The sequence below is a fragment of the Rhinatrema bivittatum genome, chromosome 1 (assembly GCF_901001135.1).
Source record: "Rhinatrema bivittatum chromosome 1, aRhiBiv1.1, whole genome shotgun sequence".
NCBI lineage: Eukaryota > Metazoa > Chordata > Amphibia > Gymnophiona > Rhinatrematidae > Rhinatrema > Rhinatrema bivittatum.
Genome location: NC_042615.1, coordinates 750,972,473 through 750,985,904, shown reverse-complemented (window position 1 = coordinate 750,985,904; position 13,432 = coordinate 750,972,473). Strand labels below are relative to the sequence as shown.

Sequence of the window (13,432 nt, the reverse complement as noted above, 5' to 3'; positions counted from 1 at the left end):
AAACTCTCGCTGGCGGACGAAGCCCCGCCAAAAACGGGGTCCCCCTTCTTCCCAGAGGGAGCCGAGCCAGGCGGGTCTGATGGAGCCTCGATATCCAACTCTTGTAGAATGTGTGGCATCAAACCCTGGAACTCATCCGCATGGAAATTCCGATTCATCGCCTTCCATCTGGTCCGCCAGGAGTGGGTCCTCTATGGTCGGGTCCGTAGGCAAGACCGCCCCCTCCCCCGGGGGAGGGGAGAATCGGTTGCAGGCTGGGAGGCCCCGGTGGGACGCCCCCCGCCCCCCCTGGAGGTTCTAGTCCACAGGGGTTTCCCCCTGGACCAGGGTCCGCTGTCCGTGCTAACTTGGGAGGCGGGGGTCCTGGATTAAGGTCTGGTGGCTGCTGCATCCTGGCCAAATATGTGTTGTGCCTTAGGAGCACAAATCTGTAGTAAAGGCAGAGGGACCCGGGTTGGATCTATTAAAAGCATCCCCCGCAGGGAACCCAAAAGCAGTGAGGGAACCGGGGCGAGGACCGACGGCATGGGTAAAAATCCCCGTTGGACTCATCTTCCTATGTGCGCGGGTCCTCCAAAGCGCGCGGGTCTGGCGGTTCCCGCTCTTGACGGGAACGGGCCTTGAGGCTGCCTGCCCTGGCGCGCCTGAGTGCGCAAAGAAGAGCCGTCCGCTGACCGCGAGGTGCCCTCCCCACCGGGGAGGGACGCAGTACAGATCCCCTCCCTGCTAAACACACTGCCGCCCTCAGCCAGCCAGCGGAGGGGGAGGGGGGGGGGGGGGGAGGGGACCGCGTGGCAGGCAACGCCGCACCAACAAGGGGAATCCACCCAGGAAACCCCCCCCGGCCGGCCGATCCTTGCGAGCCCGCCAGGGAATGGAACTTCTCGGCAGGCGGCGGCCCCGGGAAATGTGCGTCTCGGGGCCGCAGGCTGGGGCACGGCAGGGAAGGAAGGAAGGCGAACTTCACCCTTCCCACATTTGAACGCCGAAAAACAAACCTACCCTGTAAGGACGAAAAAAAAAAATAAAAGAGAACAACTCACCCTGTCAGTTCGGTAAAAGAAGAGCAGCAGACAAGAGGAAGAAGCAGGTCTGCTTGCAAGACTAACAGGCTGAAGAAATTGCTTTTTTTTTTTTTTTTTTTTGAATGAATAAACTTTTTGAAATAACAAACTTGATCCCTCACAGAAAGATTAAAGACACAAAGAATGAAGTAAGAGTACTATTGTAATGTACTGGGGAACCACCATTCCCCTGCTCACATCTGCTGGAGTCAGAAAGATACTGAAGAGGGAGACTGGCTGTGCTGGCTTATTTGGCAGCACCCTCTAAAGTTTTTGTCTGACTCCATCTGCTGGACGGGGGACATAACCCACCGTCTGGACTGATCCTGGTACGTACAGGGAACATTCCCATATTTTTCCAGGTGCTTGCATCAAATACTGTGAGCCATATGAAGTTGCATTTGTATTTACATTAGATTCCCTGAAAGGCAGGAATTGCTAGCCCTGAAGAAGGGTTTCTATACCAAGCAATCACTCTCTCACTCAATCCCCCTTCCCCAGCAGTGACTCTCTCTCTCTCAATCCCCTCACCCATCATTTTCTCCCTTATCTCGTCACTCTTTCTCTCCCCTAACTGGCAGGTCGATCCAGTAACGTGCAGTTAAAGATTGCCCGTCTGTAACGTGCTGGGAGCGCACAATACAGACGAGTAAGGCCATCCAGCCATACAGTCTCCAGTTTCACGCGTCCTTAGCGCTTCCTAAAATAAACACCTAACCCTTTCCGCACCCAGCATGTAAATGAACGAAAAAGCTGTATAATGAAGGAATTAGCTATTCCCCTCCGATACTGTAACGGGCGCTGATATTATCTCCTTAGGAACGCGCTGTTTTGCCGCGGCCTTAACCTGTTAGTTTACCGCCTCCCCCTAGTAGGAGTTAGGACTGTGTAACAAATCCATCGACACCGCTTAAGATACTCAAACACAATAAAACAATAAGCCTGGCACCTTCCTTGATGTAGTACGTCCCGGATGCCCCCCCCCCCCCTCCTCCCCAGCGTGCCCGCCACTACCCCTTTCATCAGCTGCATCCACCCATTATGCCCCTCACGGGCATGTCCCGCTTCACAGAGCGCTCCCACTCAAATCCGTTCATGGGTATATACCCTTTCGCCCCCCTCACAGCGCCATGCTACCACTGCGACCCGGAGGAGGTGAGGCACAGCGGCGAAGACAGACGGGAGAGGAGAAAAAGCAGAGCCGAGCAAAGCAAAAGCGTGCAGCAAGCCGGCGAAATAGACCTGCGAGCAGAGGCAATAGCAGCGGTTCGGTAAGCCTGGCACCCTCCTTGATGTAGTACGTCCCGGATGCCCCCCCCCCCTCCCCAGCGCCCGCCACTACCCCTTTCATCAGCTGCATCCACTGCGACCCGGCAGTCCCGTGAGGCCTACAAAAAAAAAATCCCCGGCTCCCGCGCCCCCGCACTGGCCCGCCGACTCTACCCCCCCCCCCCCCCCCCGATCGGGAACGTAGGCGGCGGCGACGAAAACCAAAGCAATTTTTTTTCAAAAAGCGACATCACACATTGCATAAAATAAATTCTCCAGCCTTAAAGCGACTTATTTTTGGGATCTGTCAAGATCCCAAAAGTAAGTCGCAAAAGTAACTTACTTTTCTGAAGCCATCAGGAACATGATCTTAGCTCCTCCGGACGAAGACGAAGATGGCCGCCTGCACGGGGAAAGCGTGCAATTGGCAGCTGAAGACGTGACCTCACGTCTTCAGCGGCCAATTGCACGCTTTCCCCCGTGCAGGCGGCCATCTTCGTCTTGAGCTACGATCGTGATGGCTTCAGAAAAGTAAGTTACTTTTGCGACTTACTTGACAGATCCCAAAAGTAAGTCGCTTTAAGGCTGGAGAAATTATTTTATGCAATGTGTGATGTTGCTTTTTGAAAAAAAAAAAAATTTGCTTTGGTTTTCGCCGCCGCCTACCTGCCCGATCGGGTGGAGGGGGGGGGGGTAGAGTCGGCGGGCCAGTGCGGGGGCGCGGGAGCCGGGGATTTTTTTTTTTTTTGTAGGCCTCACGGGACTGCCGGGTCGCAGTGGATGCAGCTGATGAAAGGGGTAGTGGCGGGCGCGCTGGGGAGGGGGGGGCATCCGGGACATACTACATCAAGGAGGGTGCCAGGCTTACCGAACCGCTGCTATTGCCTCTGCTCGCAGGTCTATTTCGCCGGCTTGCTGCACGCTTTCGCTTTGCTCGGCTCTGCTTTTTCTCCTCTCCTGTCTGTCTTCGCCGCTGTGCCTCACCTCCTCCCGGAGCAAGGCTACTTTCGCGCCCTGCTCCGGGAGGAGAGACACAGCGACGAAGCAACAAAGACTTTTCGTGTTTTTTCACACTTCCTGGTTCCTGTCATTCCAAATGCCATTTGAAATGCCATTTGAAATGACAGGTACCGTCGCACCCTGGTTACTGTATAGGCACTGTATTAAGCGCCTATACAGTAAAATGGGTTACGCGGCCATAACCCTTCCCTACCGCTTTAAAGCCGCGGCATGCATTTGCATGCGATTAGAGGAGAGTATCGGGGAGTTAGTGAAGAGAACTGTGGGTGCGGGGAGGAAGGGTGCGCCTGACACTGCTGCACTGTTTCTACCGCGGCCTTACTGGATCGACCTGATAGCAATTACTCTTCCCCTACCTGTTACTAGCAATCTATTTCCTCCTCATTCATAGCATTCTTCCTCCACCTATTCTTAGAAGACTCTCTCTTCCCACCACTTGTCCCCAGAAATCATTTTCTTAATCCCCCCTTACCCACCAATCATTCTCCAGTTCCTCCAACCTCAGAAGTCTCAATGCCCCCTCATCTCCAAAGGGCTCTCTCTTGATCCCCCATTCTAGCAGTCACTTTCAATCCTCCCCATCCCCAACAGTCAGTCTCTCAATCATCTAATCCAACAAGTCACACTTCCCCCACTTATCCCCAGCCCTCTCCTCTCCCCGACCTTTCCCAAGCAATCTCTTCTTTCCCTCACCTCCCCAGTAGTATCTCTCTCAATCTCTCCATCCCCGTCTTTAAATCCAACACAGCAGTTACTCTTCTCCACCTGTCTCTTTCTTCCTCCTCACCCCTAGCACGCTCTCAACCTGTTCCCAGAAGACTCTCTCTCCATTTCCCACTTGTCCTCAGAAATCTCTCTCTCAATCTTCTAGCAATCACTCTCTAGTTCCTCCAACTCCAGCAGTTACTTTGTCACTCAATGGCCTATCATCCCCAAAGGTCTCTCATACAATCCCCCATCACAGCAGACCTTCCCTTCTCCAGCAGTCTCTCTCTTAAATTGCCCAATCCTACAGTCACACTTCAGCCATCTATCCTCAAGTCTTTCTCACCTCGACCTGTTCCCAGAAGTCTCTCTCTTTTCCCCAACCCCTGAAGTCTCTCTTTTCCCCCATCTCCATCTGGCTCTTTCCCCTTCCCCAATCTATCCCAAGCAGCCTCTTCTTCCTCAAAAGTCTCTCTCTCTCCCCTGGCAGTATATCTAACCTTCCACCTGCCTCTAGCTATTTCTCTCTTTTATAAAAACATGAGATTTGCCATACTGGGTCATACCAAAAGCCCATCAAGCCCAGTATCCTGTTTCCAACTGTGGCCAATCCATATCACAAGTCCCAAAAGGTCAATAGATTCAATAATAATTCTTATCCCAGAGATAAGCAGTGGATTTTCCCAAGTCCACCTTATGGTTTATGGACTTGACTTCCAGGAACTTGTCCAAACCTTTTTTAAACCCAGCTACACTAACAGCTTTCACCACATAATCCAGCAACGAATTCCAGAGTTTAAATGTGCAATGAATAAAAAAAATATTTTCTCCCATTTGTCTTAAATTTATCAGCTGTCTTCTTCAAGCTGAAGAGCCTTAACTTCCTTAAGGGTAAATTTTTAAAACCCGGAGCGCATAAATCCTGGGGTTTACGTGCACAGCCGGGTCTTACGAGCGCCAGGCCAATTTTCAAACTGACCCGGCCGTGCACATAAACCCCGGTATGCGGTTAAGTTCATTGGCCTGAAAAGGGGGCAAGGAGGGGCGAGGCTGGAGGCACCAGTACAGCGGTCATTTGCCGCTGTGCTGGAGAAGCGCGCGTCGACAGTTGGCCGGCGCGTGCAAGTTGCTTCTGCTCCAGAGGAGCAGCAACTTAAAAAAAAAAAAAAAAAAAAAAAGGTAAGGCAGATTAGGTTTAGATGGTGGGGAGGAGAAAGGAAGGAGAAGGGATGCTAGAGTAGGGAAGTTCCCTCCCAGTCTGCTCCTTAATTAGAGCGAACTGGGAGGGAACTGGGGAAGGCTGTGATGCGTCGCCACGCGAAACTAGCCAAAATCTACCCGCACATGCGCACGTGGATTACAAAATCCGGCATGCATGTGTGTGCGGCCCGCACATGTTATAAAATTGCACGCCTATGTGCGTGTGCTGGGTAGCATGCGCACATGGAGGCACATGCATATTTTTTTAGAAATCTACCCTTTAGTGTTTCCTCATAGGAGACGCGTTCCATTTCCTTTAACATTTTGGTTGCCCTTCTCCGTACCTTTTCTAATTCTGCTATATTTTTTTTAGGTGTAGTGACCAAAACTGCACATAATACACAAGTTGTGGTGGAGGCATTATGATATTACCAGTTTTATTTTCCATTCCTTTCCTAATAATTCCTAGCATTCTATTTGCTGTCTTGGCCGCTGCCACACACTGAATAGAGGATTTCAACATATTGTCCATGATTATGCCTAGATTATTTTCCTGGCTGGAGACTCCCAATGTGTAGTTATAATTTGGGTTTCCTACATGCATCACTTTGCACTTCTCCACGTTAAATATCATCTGCCATTTGGATGCCTGGTCTCCTAGTCTTGAAAGATTCTCTTACAATTTCTCACAATCCTCTTGTGATTTAACAGCTTTGAATATTTTTGTATCATCAACACATTTGATCACTTCACTAGTTCCCATCTCTAAGTAAATGTTAGAAAACAGTGGTCCTAAGTACACGTCCCTGGAGCACTCTCTGCTGTTCACCTTTCTCCATTGAGAAAATTGACCATTCAGTCTCTCTGGTTTCTATCATTTAACCCGTTCTCAATTCACAATCCTCAATCTTGTCTCCTATCCCATGACTTTTAATTTCCTCAAAAGTCTCTCATGAGGTACTTTGTCAAACATTTTTTGGAAATCCATATATACTATATCAACTGGCTCACCTTTATCCACATGTTTATTCACACCTTAAAAAAAATGTAGCAAATTTGTAAGGCAAGGCTTCCTTTCCTAAATCCATGTTGGCATGGATCCATGTTTCTACCCCCTACCTACTCCCAACAGTCATGCTCTCTCTTCACCTGTCCCCAGCAGTCTCTCTCCCCGTGTTTCCCCTTCACCAGCAATCTGCCTCACACCCCACCTGGTTTAGCAGTCTTTTTCTCTGCCCCCCCCCCCATGCCCAACAATCTCTCTCTCTCTCTTCACATTTCCTCAATCAGGCAGTCATTCTCTATCTCTCTGAATTAGCAAGCATGTCTCTCTCACAAACCAGCACAGGTTGGAGTCTCCTTTCGAAGTCCATCACCAGCACAAATAGGAACATCTTTTTCTGACAAAGGAACCACATCCAATCACTTAACCTGCCTCGGCCAGCTGAGGAGACAGTCTCCTTCCCAGGGCCAAGAGCCTCCTTTCCTCCTCCAGGCATTTCACCATAACAGTAGGCACTGAACAGAAAAAAGAAAGTTGTACGCGCAAAGCACTTCCTCCATGATTTTGCCCTATGTGGGCAGCACTGAAAAGAAAAACAGGCAGCATCATAGGACAGTGTAGAACTAGGTGGCACAATTGGCCTCTACAGTAGCTGATGACTCCCCTTACTGCCAGACAGGCTGATAACTGACGCTGTCTTTTTTTTCTTTTCAGTGCCACCCATGCAGGACAAAGGCATGGGGGTGGTGCCTTCGGCCTGTTCTACATTTTTTTCTTTTTAGTGTTGGCAGTGGAGAGAAGAGCCACACTGGGGCATGGAGTTTGTCGACCCTTGCACTAGAGGCAATCTGTATATTGCATTTGTGTTGTGAAGCATGAAGAAAGTAATCATATATCTTATGAACAGAGTCAATTACAGACCTTTTCAGAAGTAAAGGCTAGGCTGGATTGTCGCTTCTTAAGGTATACTGGAGAATGCTGCTGTTATCAGGATGTTGGGGCAGGCAATCAAATATTGTACGAGTTTGTTCAGCTGTTTTCTTTCTCCTGTTTTTAAATGTGTCTTTTCTTCTTCTGCTGGTTGAGGAGCTCAGTCAACCTTATTTGGTTGTATTATAGATTAAATGATAACATGTTTTCCCTTATTTATTTTTTATAATATATGGAGGTTGGGGGGGGGTGTCTTTTTTTCCTGGAAATGTACTATGTTTTGTATTTTATCAACTCAAGAGTGATAAGCACCTACCCTTTTACCTGCACTGGGAAGGGGGAGGGAAAAAGGCAATTTACAAACATGTTTTGTATGCAGGCAAATGCCTGTTTATCTGTGTAAAAAACCTTAAATATTAACCTGTATTTTGTTTTATTAGGACATTTGAAAAAGGAAATTAAAGAAAGATACCAGATGAAGTCTTTAAGTCAGCAGTAAGAATGTGATTTGAAACGGATGGCTGTTCTTCCTTCTCCTTCATAAGACTTTCCAGTCCAACATTGCTAGAAAAAAGTGCTAACCAGTGGAAGCATACAGAAAACAAAGTAAAGAAAGTAATCAAAAGCATGTTAAAAAAAAAAAAAGAAGCAGGACATGTCAGAGGACCCTATATGTTCAATATATTATGGGAGTTCATGATACTTAGTCATAAATTCCTGATAATTTAAGTGATTTATAATTAGAACAAACAAGTCTGTTTTTTTTAAGCTGATAGCACATTCTCTATGTATAGATATATACATATACACAATTAATATTTCACTAATATTACAAACAGATGAAGTACTTAGTCTGAAATAACAGCATTGACTTTTCTTATTGATTCATAAAATACCCAATTTAACATTTAAGTTTCAGCAAACTCGGAGCAAAAAAAAATATTTATGTATCGATAAAATAAAACGAAGTGTATTTTTCTTTCTAAAAAAAAACCCATTGTACAGAGTCATTGCATTTCAACCGAACACTGGAATGAATCACATCAGCTCCTCAGTCATTAGACTTCCGGAAGTAATGTTAGAAATGTTTTAAAAAGCTAAAATCATTACTTTACTGTATTGTGTACTGTATTGGGATGCTACAGAACACAATGGCTCAAACTGTGCAAGAGCATATTTTTTAAATCTAGTATTCACACTTCCAGTACTTCTGCTGAAATGGTGTTCTATATTAAGCCAATGGTTCTCATTCTACTCCTGGGGATACAACCAGTCAGGTTTTCATGGAGAGTATGCATGAGAGGCATTTGTATACAATGTGGATATCCTAAAAAGCTGACTGGCTGGCTGTATCCCAAGGACTGGGATGAAAATTCCTGTACTAGGCTACTTTTACAGACAACATGAATCGCAATGTGCAAACAACTATCTGGAAAAGAGGAATTTTCAGTGGCAGTCTTTTTACAGTATTTCTAGATTTAAATAGTATTATATTTGAGATGATGACAACAGTGTCCACAGCATACTGATAATCTGCTTAATCAACAATTCTTAGGCACAATTTCTTAAAGCATTTTTGAATTTTGACATTAAGGGGTCAACTTTCAAAAAGCCACTGAGCAGCAAAGACAACTGGTTAATTTTAGAAAAACTTTCAGATGAACCACACTAGTTAGGTTTTTGACTGAAAATGTGCTTAAATCTACTTGGACAAAATATGACCAGTTAGATTTAAGACTGCAATTCCTTCACCTACTTTTAACCATTTAAACTTAGCCTGTTAGGATTGAAAATCAGTTAAGTTTCAAACCCATCCCAGAAATGCCCCTGGAGTCACATATTTTTAACCAGCTAAATGTATGCACCTTGCTCTACAGTTAATTCTAAAATGTAACTGAATAAACCTTTTGAAAACCAAGTCTTCATTTTATTTGTTGTCCCTGTTGGGGGCGGGGGGAGAGGGAGAGATTCTTCAAGATTCTCAAGAAAGGAAAAGGTAACATGCCAGCGGATTTCATATTCACCTTTTTCAGGAACTCCAATGTCTCTAGAAGATACAGGCACCGCATCTGATTCTGGATCAATAGTTGTACCCAAATTTTCAATTGTATTTACCAGCTGCAATCAAAAAATGTTTCATTCATATTTTACAAAATAAGTTAATTCTATATGTGATGGCCTAGCCAACACATTTCTTTCTATGGCCAGGCATTTTCCTCCTGTTCCATTGGGCTTCCAGCTCAAAGTAGAACTTGTCTGTACTGGACAACACCACCATTAACTTTCATTTAAAACTCCCTGACATTTTTCTCTATTTTATATCATCTTCTTCCCTGCCCCCATTCCAATCTAACTCAGTCATTTTGGCAACAAGGGCCAGAGACTGTGACTCCTTCCAGAAGCTGGTACATGTGCGCCAAGAGTGTAACCACTAGATGTCACCATTGTGATGACAAACCTCCTTCCCTTAGGAACTAGGATGACTGCTTTTGCAACATGGAGCAGAACCCAGGTCTCTTGCATGGCACTAAGACCATCTAGTATATTTTAAGCAAAATATAAATGGATACAAAGGCCAGAAAACATGTTGTAGATAATACTTTTTTATTGGACAAAATAATTGAGACGATTTAGGGGGTCATTTTCCAATGATATCGCACACGAAAAGTCCCTTTTCGAATGCAATATCTAAATCGGGGCGGAGTCAGGGCGGAGTTCGCACCGGAAGGGGAGGAGTTGGGGCAGTCTCGGGGCGGACTCCGCGATTAATTCGTTGACTGTGATAAGGTAGGCCATGTTATCGCTGCCAGTAGCGTGCCCAATAGCGCCACCTTTCACGGTGGCGCTATTGGGTGCGAAAATCTCTGCCGGCTTTCACAGGCCCGCCACCCCGCTTCGCCCCCCCGTTACCTCTGGATTTTCTAAGTTCTGCGAACTTAGAAAATCCTGGGAATAAATCAGGTACAGAACTCTTCATCCAAAAGAATCTCAGTGTGTCTTATAATTTAATACATCAGAAAAAGCTTAAAACCATCAATAAGATGGATAACATGGTAGAACATTTCTGGGGTCTTGACTGCATGGAAACTTCCAAACTCAAGAAATGAAGACAAATATCATCCAGTTTTTGTTGACCTAATAACCCATGTGCTGCCATGTGGAAGACTTTGTTTCATTTCCTAGAATCAGTGGATTCTAATCAGGCTGCAAGGGCCGGAGATGCTGCAGATATAGGCCAGGAATCTCAGTCATCACACAATGCTGACATCCATGAGAGATTCAGGGTGCAGTGCCAGGACCAACTTTTTCACTGCCTGGGGCAAACATTCAGAATTACATCCCTCTCCCCCAAAACCTCCCCTGACTTTCTACATGAAGTTTTAGGTTTTTCCTTTTTTATGAAATAAGTGCCTTATTTATTTTAATATCTGTTATGCTACTTAAGATGTAGAATACCATAAAGCTCCTGTCTACATTTTAGTATCTGAAACTTTTTGGGGAGTTATTAATGCATCATGGCATGAGCTGCTTTCTTTATGCTGACAACATTCAGTTATAGATGCCATTAGGGAAAGATGCCACAAAAATTCCTAGCTGAATCTAGTTTTATCAGAATTAGTATTTTGGATGACCACAAATATATTGAAAGTTAATCCCAATAAGTCTGAAAATCTGTGATGTAAGCTCTTCTGGGATGCCTGATTTAAGCATTTTACTAGCAAGTGATGGAGTTAATCTCCAGATGCAGCATCAAGTCCATAAATTGGATTTTTTTTTTCCTCTGCCCAACTACAAGTAATTGTAACTTCTAGTTTTAAATAAGGTGGACTACTGTAACTCACTTTATGTGGGGGTTGCCAAAAAAATTGCTACATAGGTTAAAAGTAGTGCAAAATGCAACAGCATGGGCCAGATTTAGCAAAACCCTGAAAAAAGCAACTCCATTAAAAAAGGAGCGTCATTGGTTGCCAGCGAGCTATTATATCAAATTTAAAATTCTAGCTTTGATCTTTAAGGCATTACATGGACCTGGCCTTCAGTATTCGAGGGGCCTTTAACATGGTATCAGTCCTCTCAGCTTTTAAGGTCATCACAAAACACTCCATTAGGCTACTCACTCTCTCAAGTATGAGGTTAGTGAGAGTTAGATCCAGAGACCTTTCTGCAATTCCACCTCAACTGTGAAAAAATCTTCTAATCTTTATTAGTAACAGGGGCAAATTTTCAAAGGGATACGCGCGTAACCTCTGAAAACCTGCCCCAAGCTCCCCCTGCGCACGCCGAGCCTATCTTGCATAGGCTCAGCGGCGCGCGCAAGCCCCGGGATGAGCGTATGTCCTGGGGCTTCGAATAAGGGGCGGGTCGGGGGCGTGTCCAGGGGCGTGGTGGTGGTCCGGGGGCAGGGCCGAGTGCTCCGGCACAGAGGCCTGTGCCGGGGCAGGGAGCCGGCAGGCATAACTCCACAAAATAAGGTGGGGGGAATTTAGTTAGGGCTGGGGGGTGGGTTAGATAGGGGAAGGGAGGGAAAGGTGGTGGGGGACCAAAAAAAAAGTTCCCCCAAGGCCGCTCTGAAATCGGAGCGGCCTCGGAGGGAACAGAGGCAGGCTGTTCAGCACGCGCAGGTTGTACAATTGAGCACCCCCCTGCGCGTGCTGACCCTGGATTTTATAACATTCGTGCGGCTGCACGCGCATGTTATAAAATCGGGCGTAGATTTGTTCGCGCCGGGTTGCGCGAACAAATCTGCGCTCTCGCATAAGTTTTAAGATTTGCCCCATATGGCAGATTACTTAACGTTTAGATACCTTTAGAAAACTAGTAGTTATCTCAGGGTTAGACTACTGCAGTGCATTAAATGTTAGCATACCTGCTTGAACTTTAAGGTCATTACAGATTGAATAAAATGCAGCACCATGGGTATTAATGGGAGTATGCCATAATGAGCATATCTCCCTTGCATGCATGCCAATATTTTGAAAAAAGTGCAAAAAAAAAACAAACCCCCCCCCCAAAAACCTAACCATGTGTATAGTCAATAAAGAAGGTAGGAGTCTAAACTAATTAATGTAATTATATTGGTATCATATCTGCCTGTATTATCGAGCTCAAAGAGGCACAAAGCCTTAAACAAGTGAAAAAAAACAGGTATACTAATAATCTTGTACCAATATGAGTCTCAATTTTTGTTTAGATTTTTTTGCAACGAAAAACAATCCAAAGTCCGTACTCCCCATTAGGTTCAAAATCCCATCACTGGTTTTCAAATCACTTAATGAGAAGGCACTCTATAGTTTGTGCTCAGCCTTAAAGATTTATAGACCTTTGCGTTCACTGAGATCTCAACTGAGGAATCTAGAAAACATTCCTTCCTTTCAAATTGCTCATTTGAGTGAAACAAGGGAACGGGTATTCTGAAGGGCAGGTCCCATCATTTGGAACTTGCTTCCGGTCATGATATGATTTGATACTTGTTTAGGGTCATTTAGGAAAAGAGTAAAGATGCTGCTTTTATTCAAGCTGTTGGGACTTGAATATGTGCTCCAACTTTACTGTGCAAGCTTCCTTAATATTCTGTGGAGTCATCATGATCTAAGCCCGTTATTTATGTTGATTATTTCTACTTGTATCCACTCTAGTATCTCAAGATAGAGCAGGTTAGAAATATTTTAAAATAAGTAAATGAATACACTATATCCTACCTATAGGCTACAAATAGTGACGCTTGCTACTGATACATTTGACTGTCATTTCCCAGCTTTTTGATTTAAATTTACCTGGCTAGGAATATTGTTTTAAACTTAAGATACTCCCTGAGCACTGTTTTAAATGGAAGTTTAACATGGTCATGATTTGTTTTCATTTAACAACTTTTTATGAGGGTTTGTACTCATAGGGGTACATTTTAAAACATAGCGCGCGCGAACAAAAGTATGCCGGATTTTATAAGATACGCGCGTATCTTATAAAATCCGGGGTCGGCGCGTGCCAGGGGGTGCACATTTGTGCAATTTGCGCGCGCCGAGCCCTACACGCGCTGCCCGTTCCCTCAGAGGCCGAAATCGGAGCGGCCTCGGAGGGAACTTTCCTTCCACCTCCCCCCTTCCCCCTCCTTCCATCTCCCCCCTTCCCTTCCCCTACCTAACCCACCCCCCTGGCCCTATCTAAACCCCCCCCACCTTTGTCGCAGAAGTTACGCCTGCTCAAAGCAGGCGTAACTTTGCGCGCACCAGGCAGGCTGCCG

General features: G+C 45.7%; 1 protein-coding gene across 5 annotated transcripts in view; it reads right to left on the bottom strand.

Annotated features, from left to right (window-relative positions):
• Nucleotides 1–13,432, bottom strand: part of CPLANE1 (ciliogenesis and planar polarity effector 1) — a 453,269-nt gene that overhangs the window by 93,756 nt on the left and 346,081 nt on the right. For 4 of the 5 annotated variants that reach the window (XM_029578626.1, XM_029578642.1, XM_029578634.1 and 1 more), the window contains 2 exons: nucleotides 9,216–9,309; nucleotides 7,664–7,768 (listed from right to left, as the gene is read on the bottom strand). In XM_029578626.1, the coding sequence (XP_029434486.1) occupies nucleotides 7,664–7,768; nucleotides 9,216–9,309 (199 nt within the window). The remainder of the gene's footprint in view (nucleotides 1–7,663; nucleotides 7,769–9,215; nucleotides 9,310–13,432) is intronic. The other variant, XM_029578651.1, reaches the window with a different exon arrangement.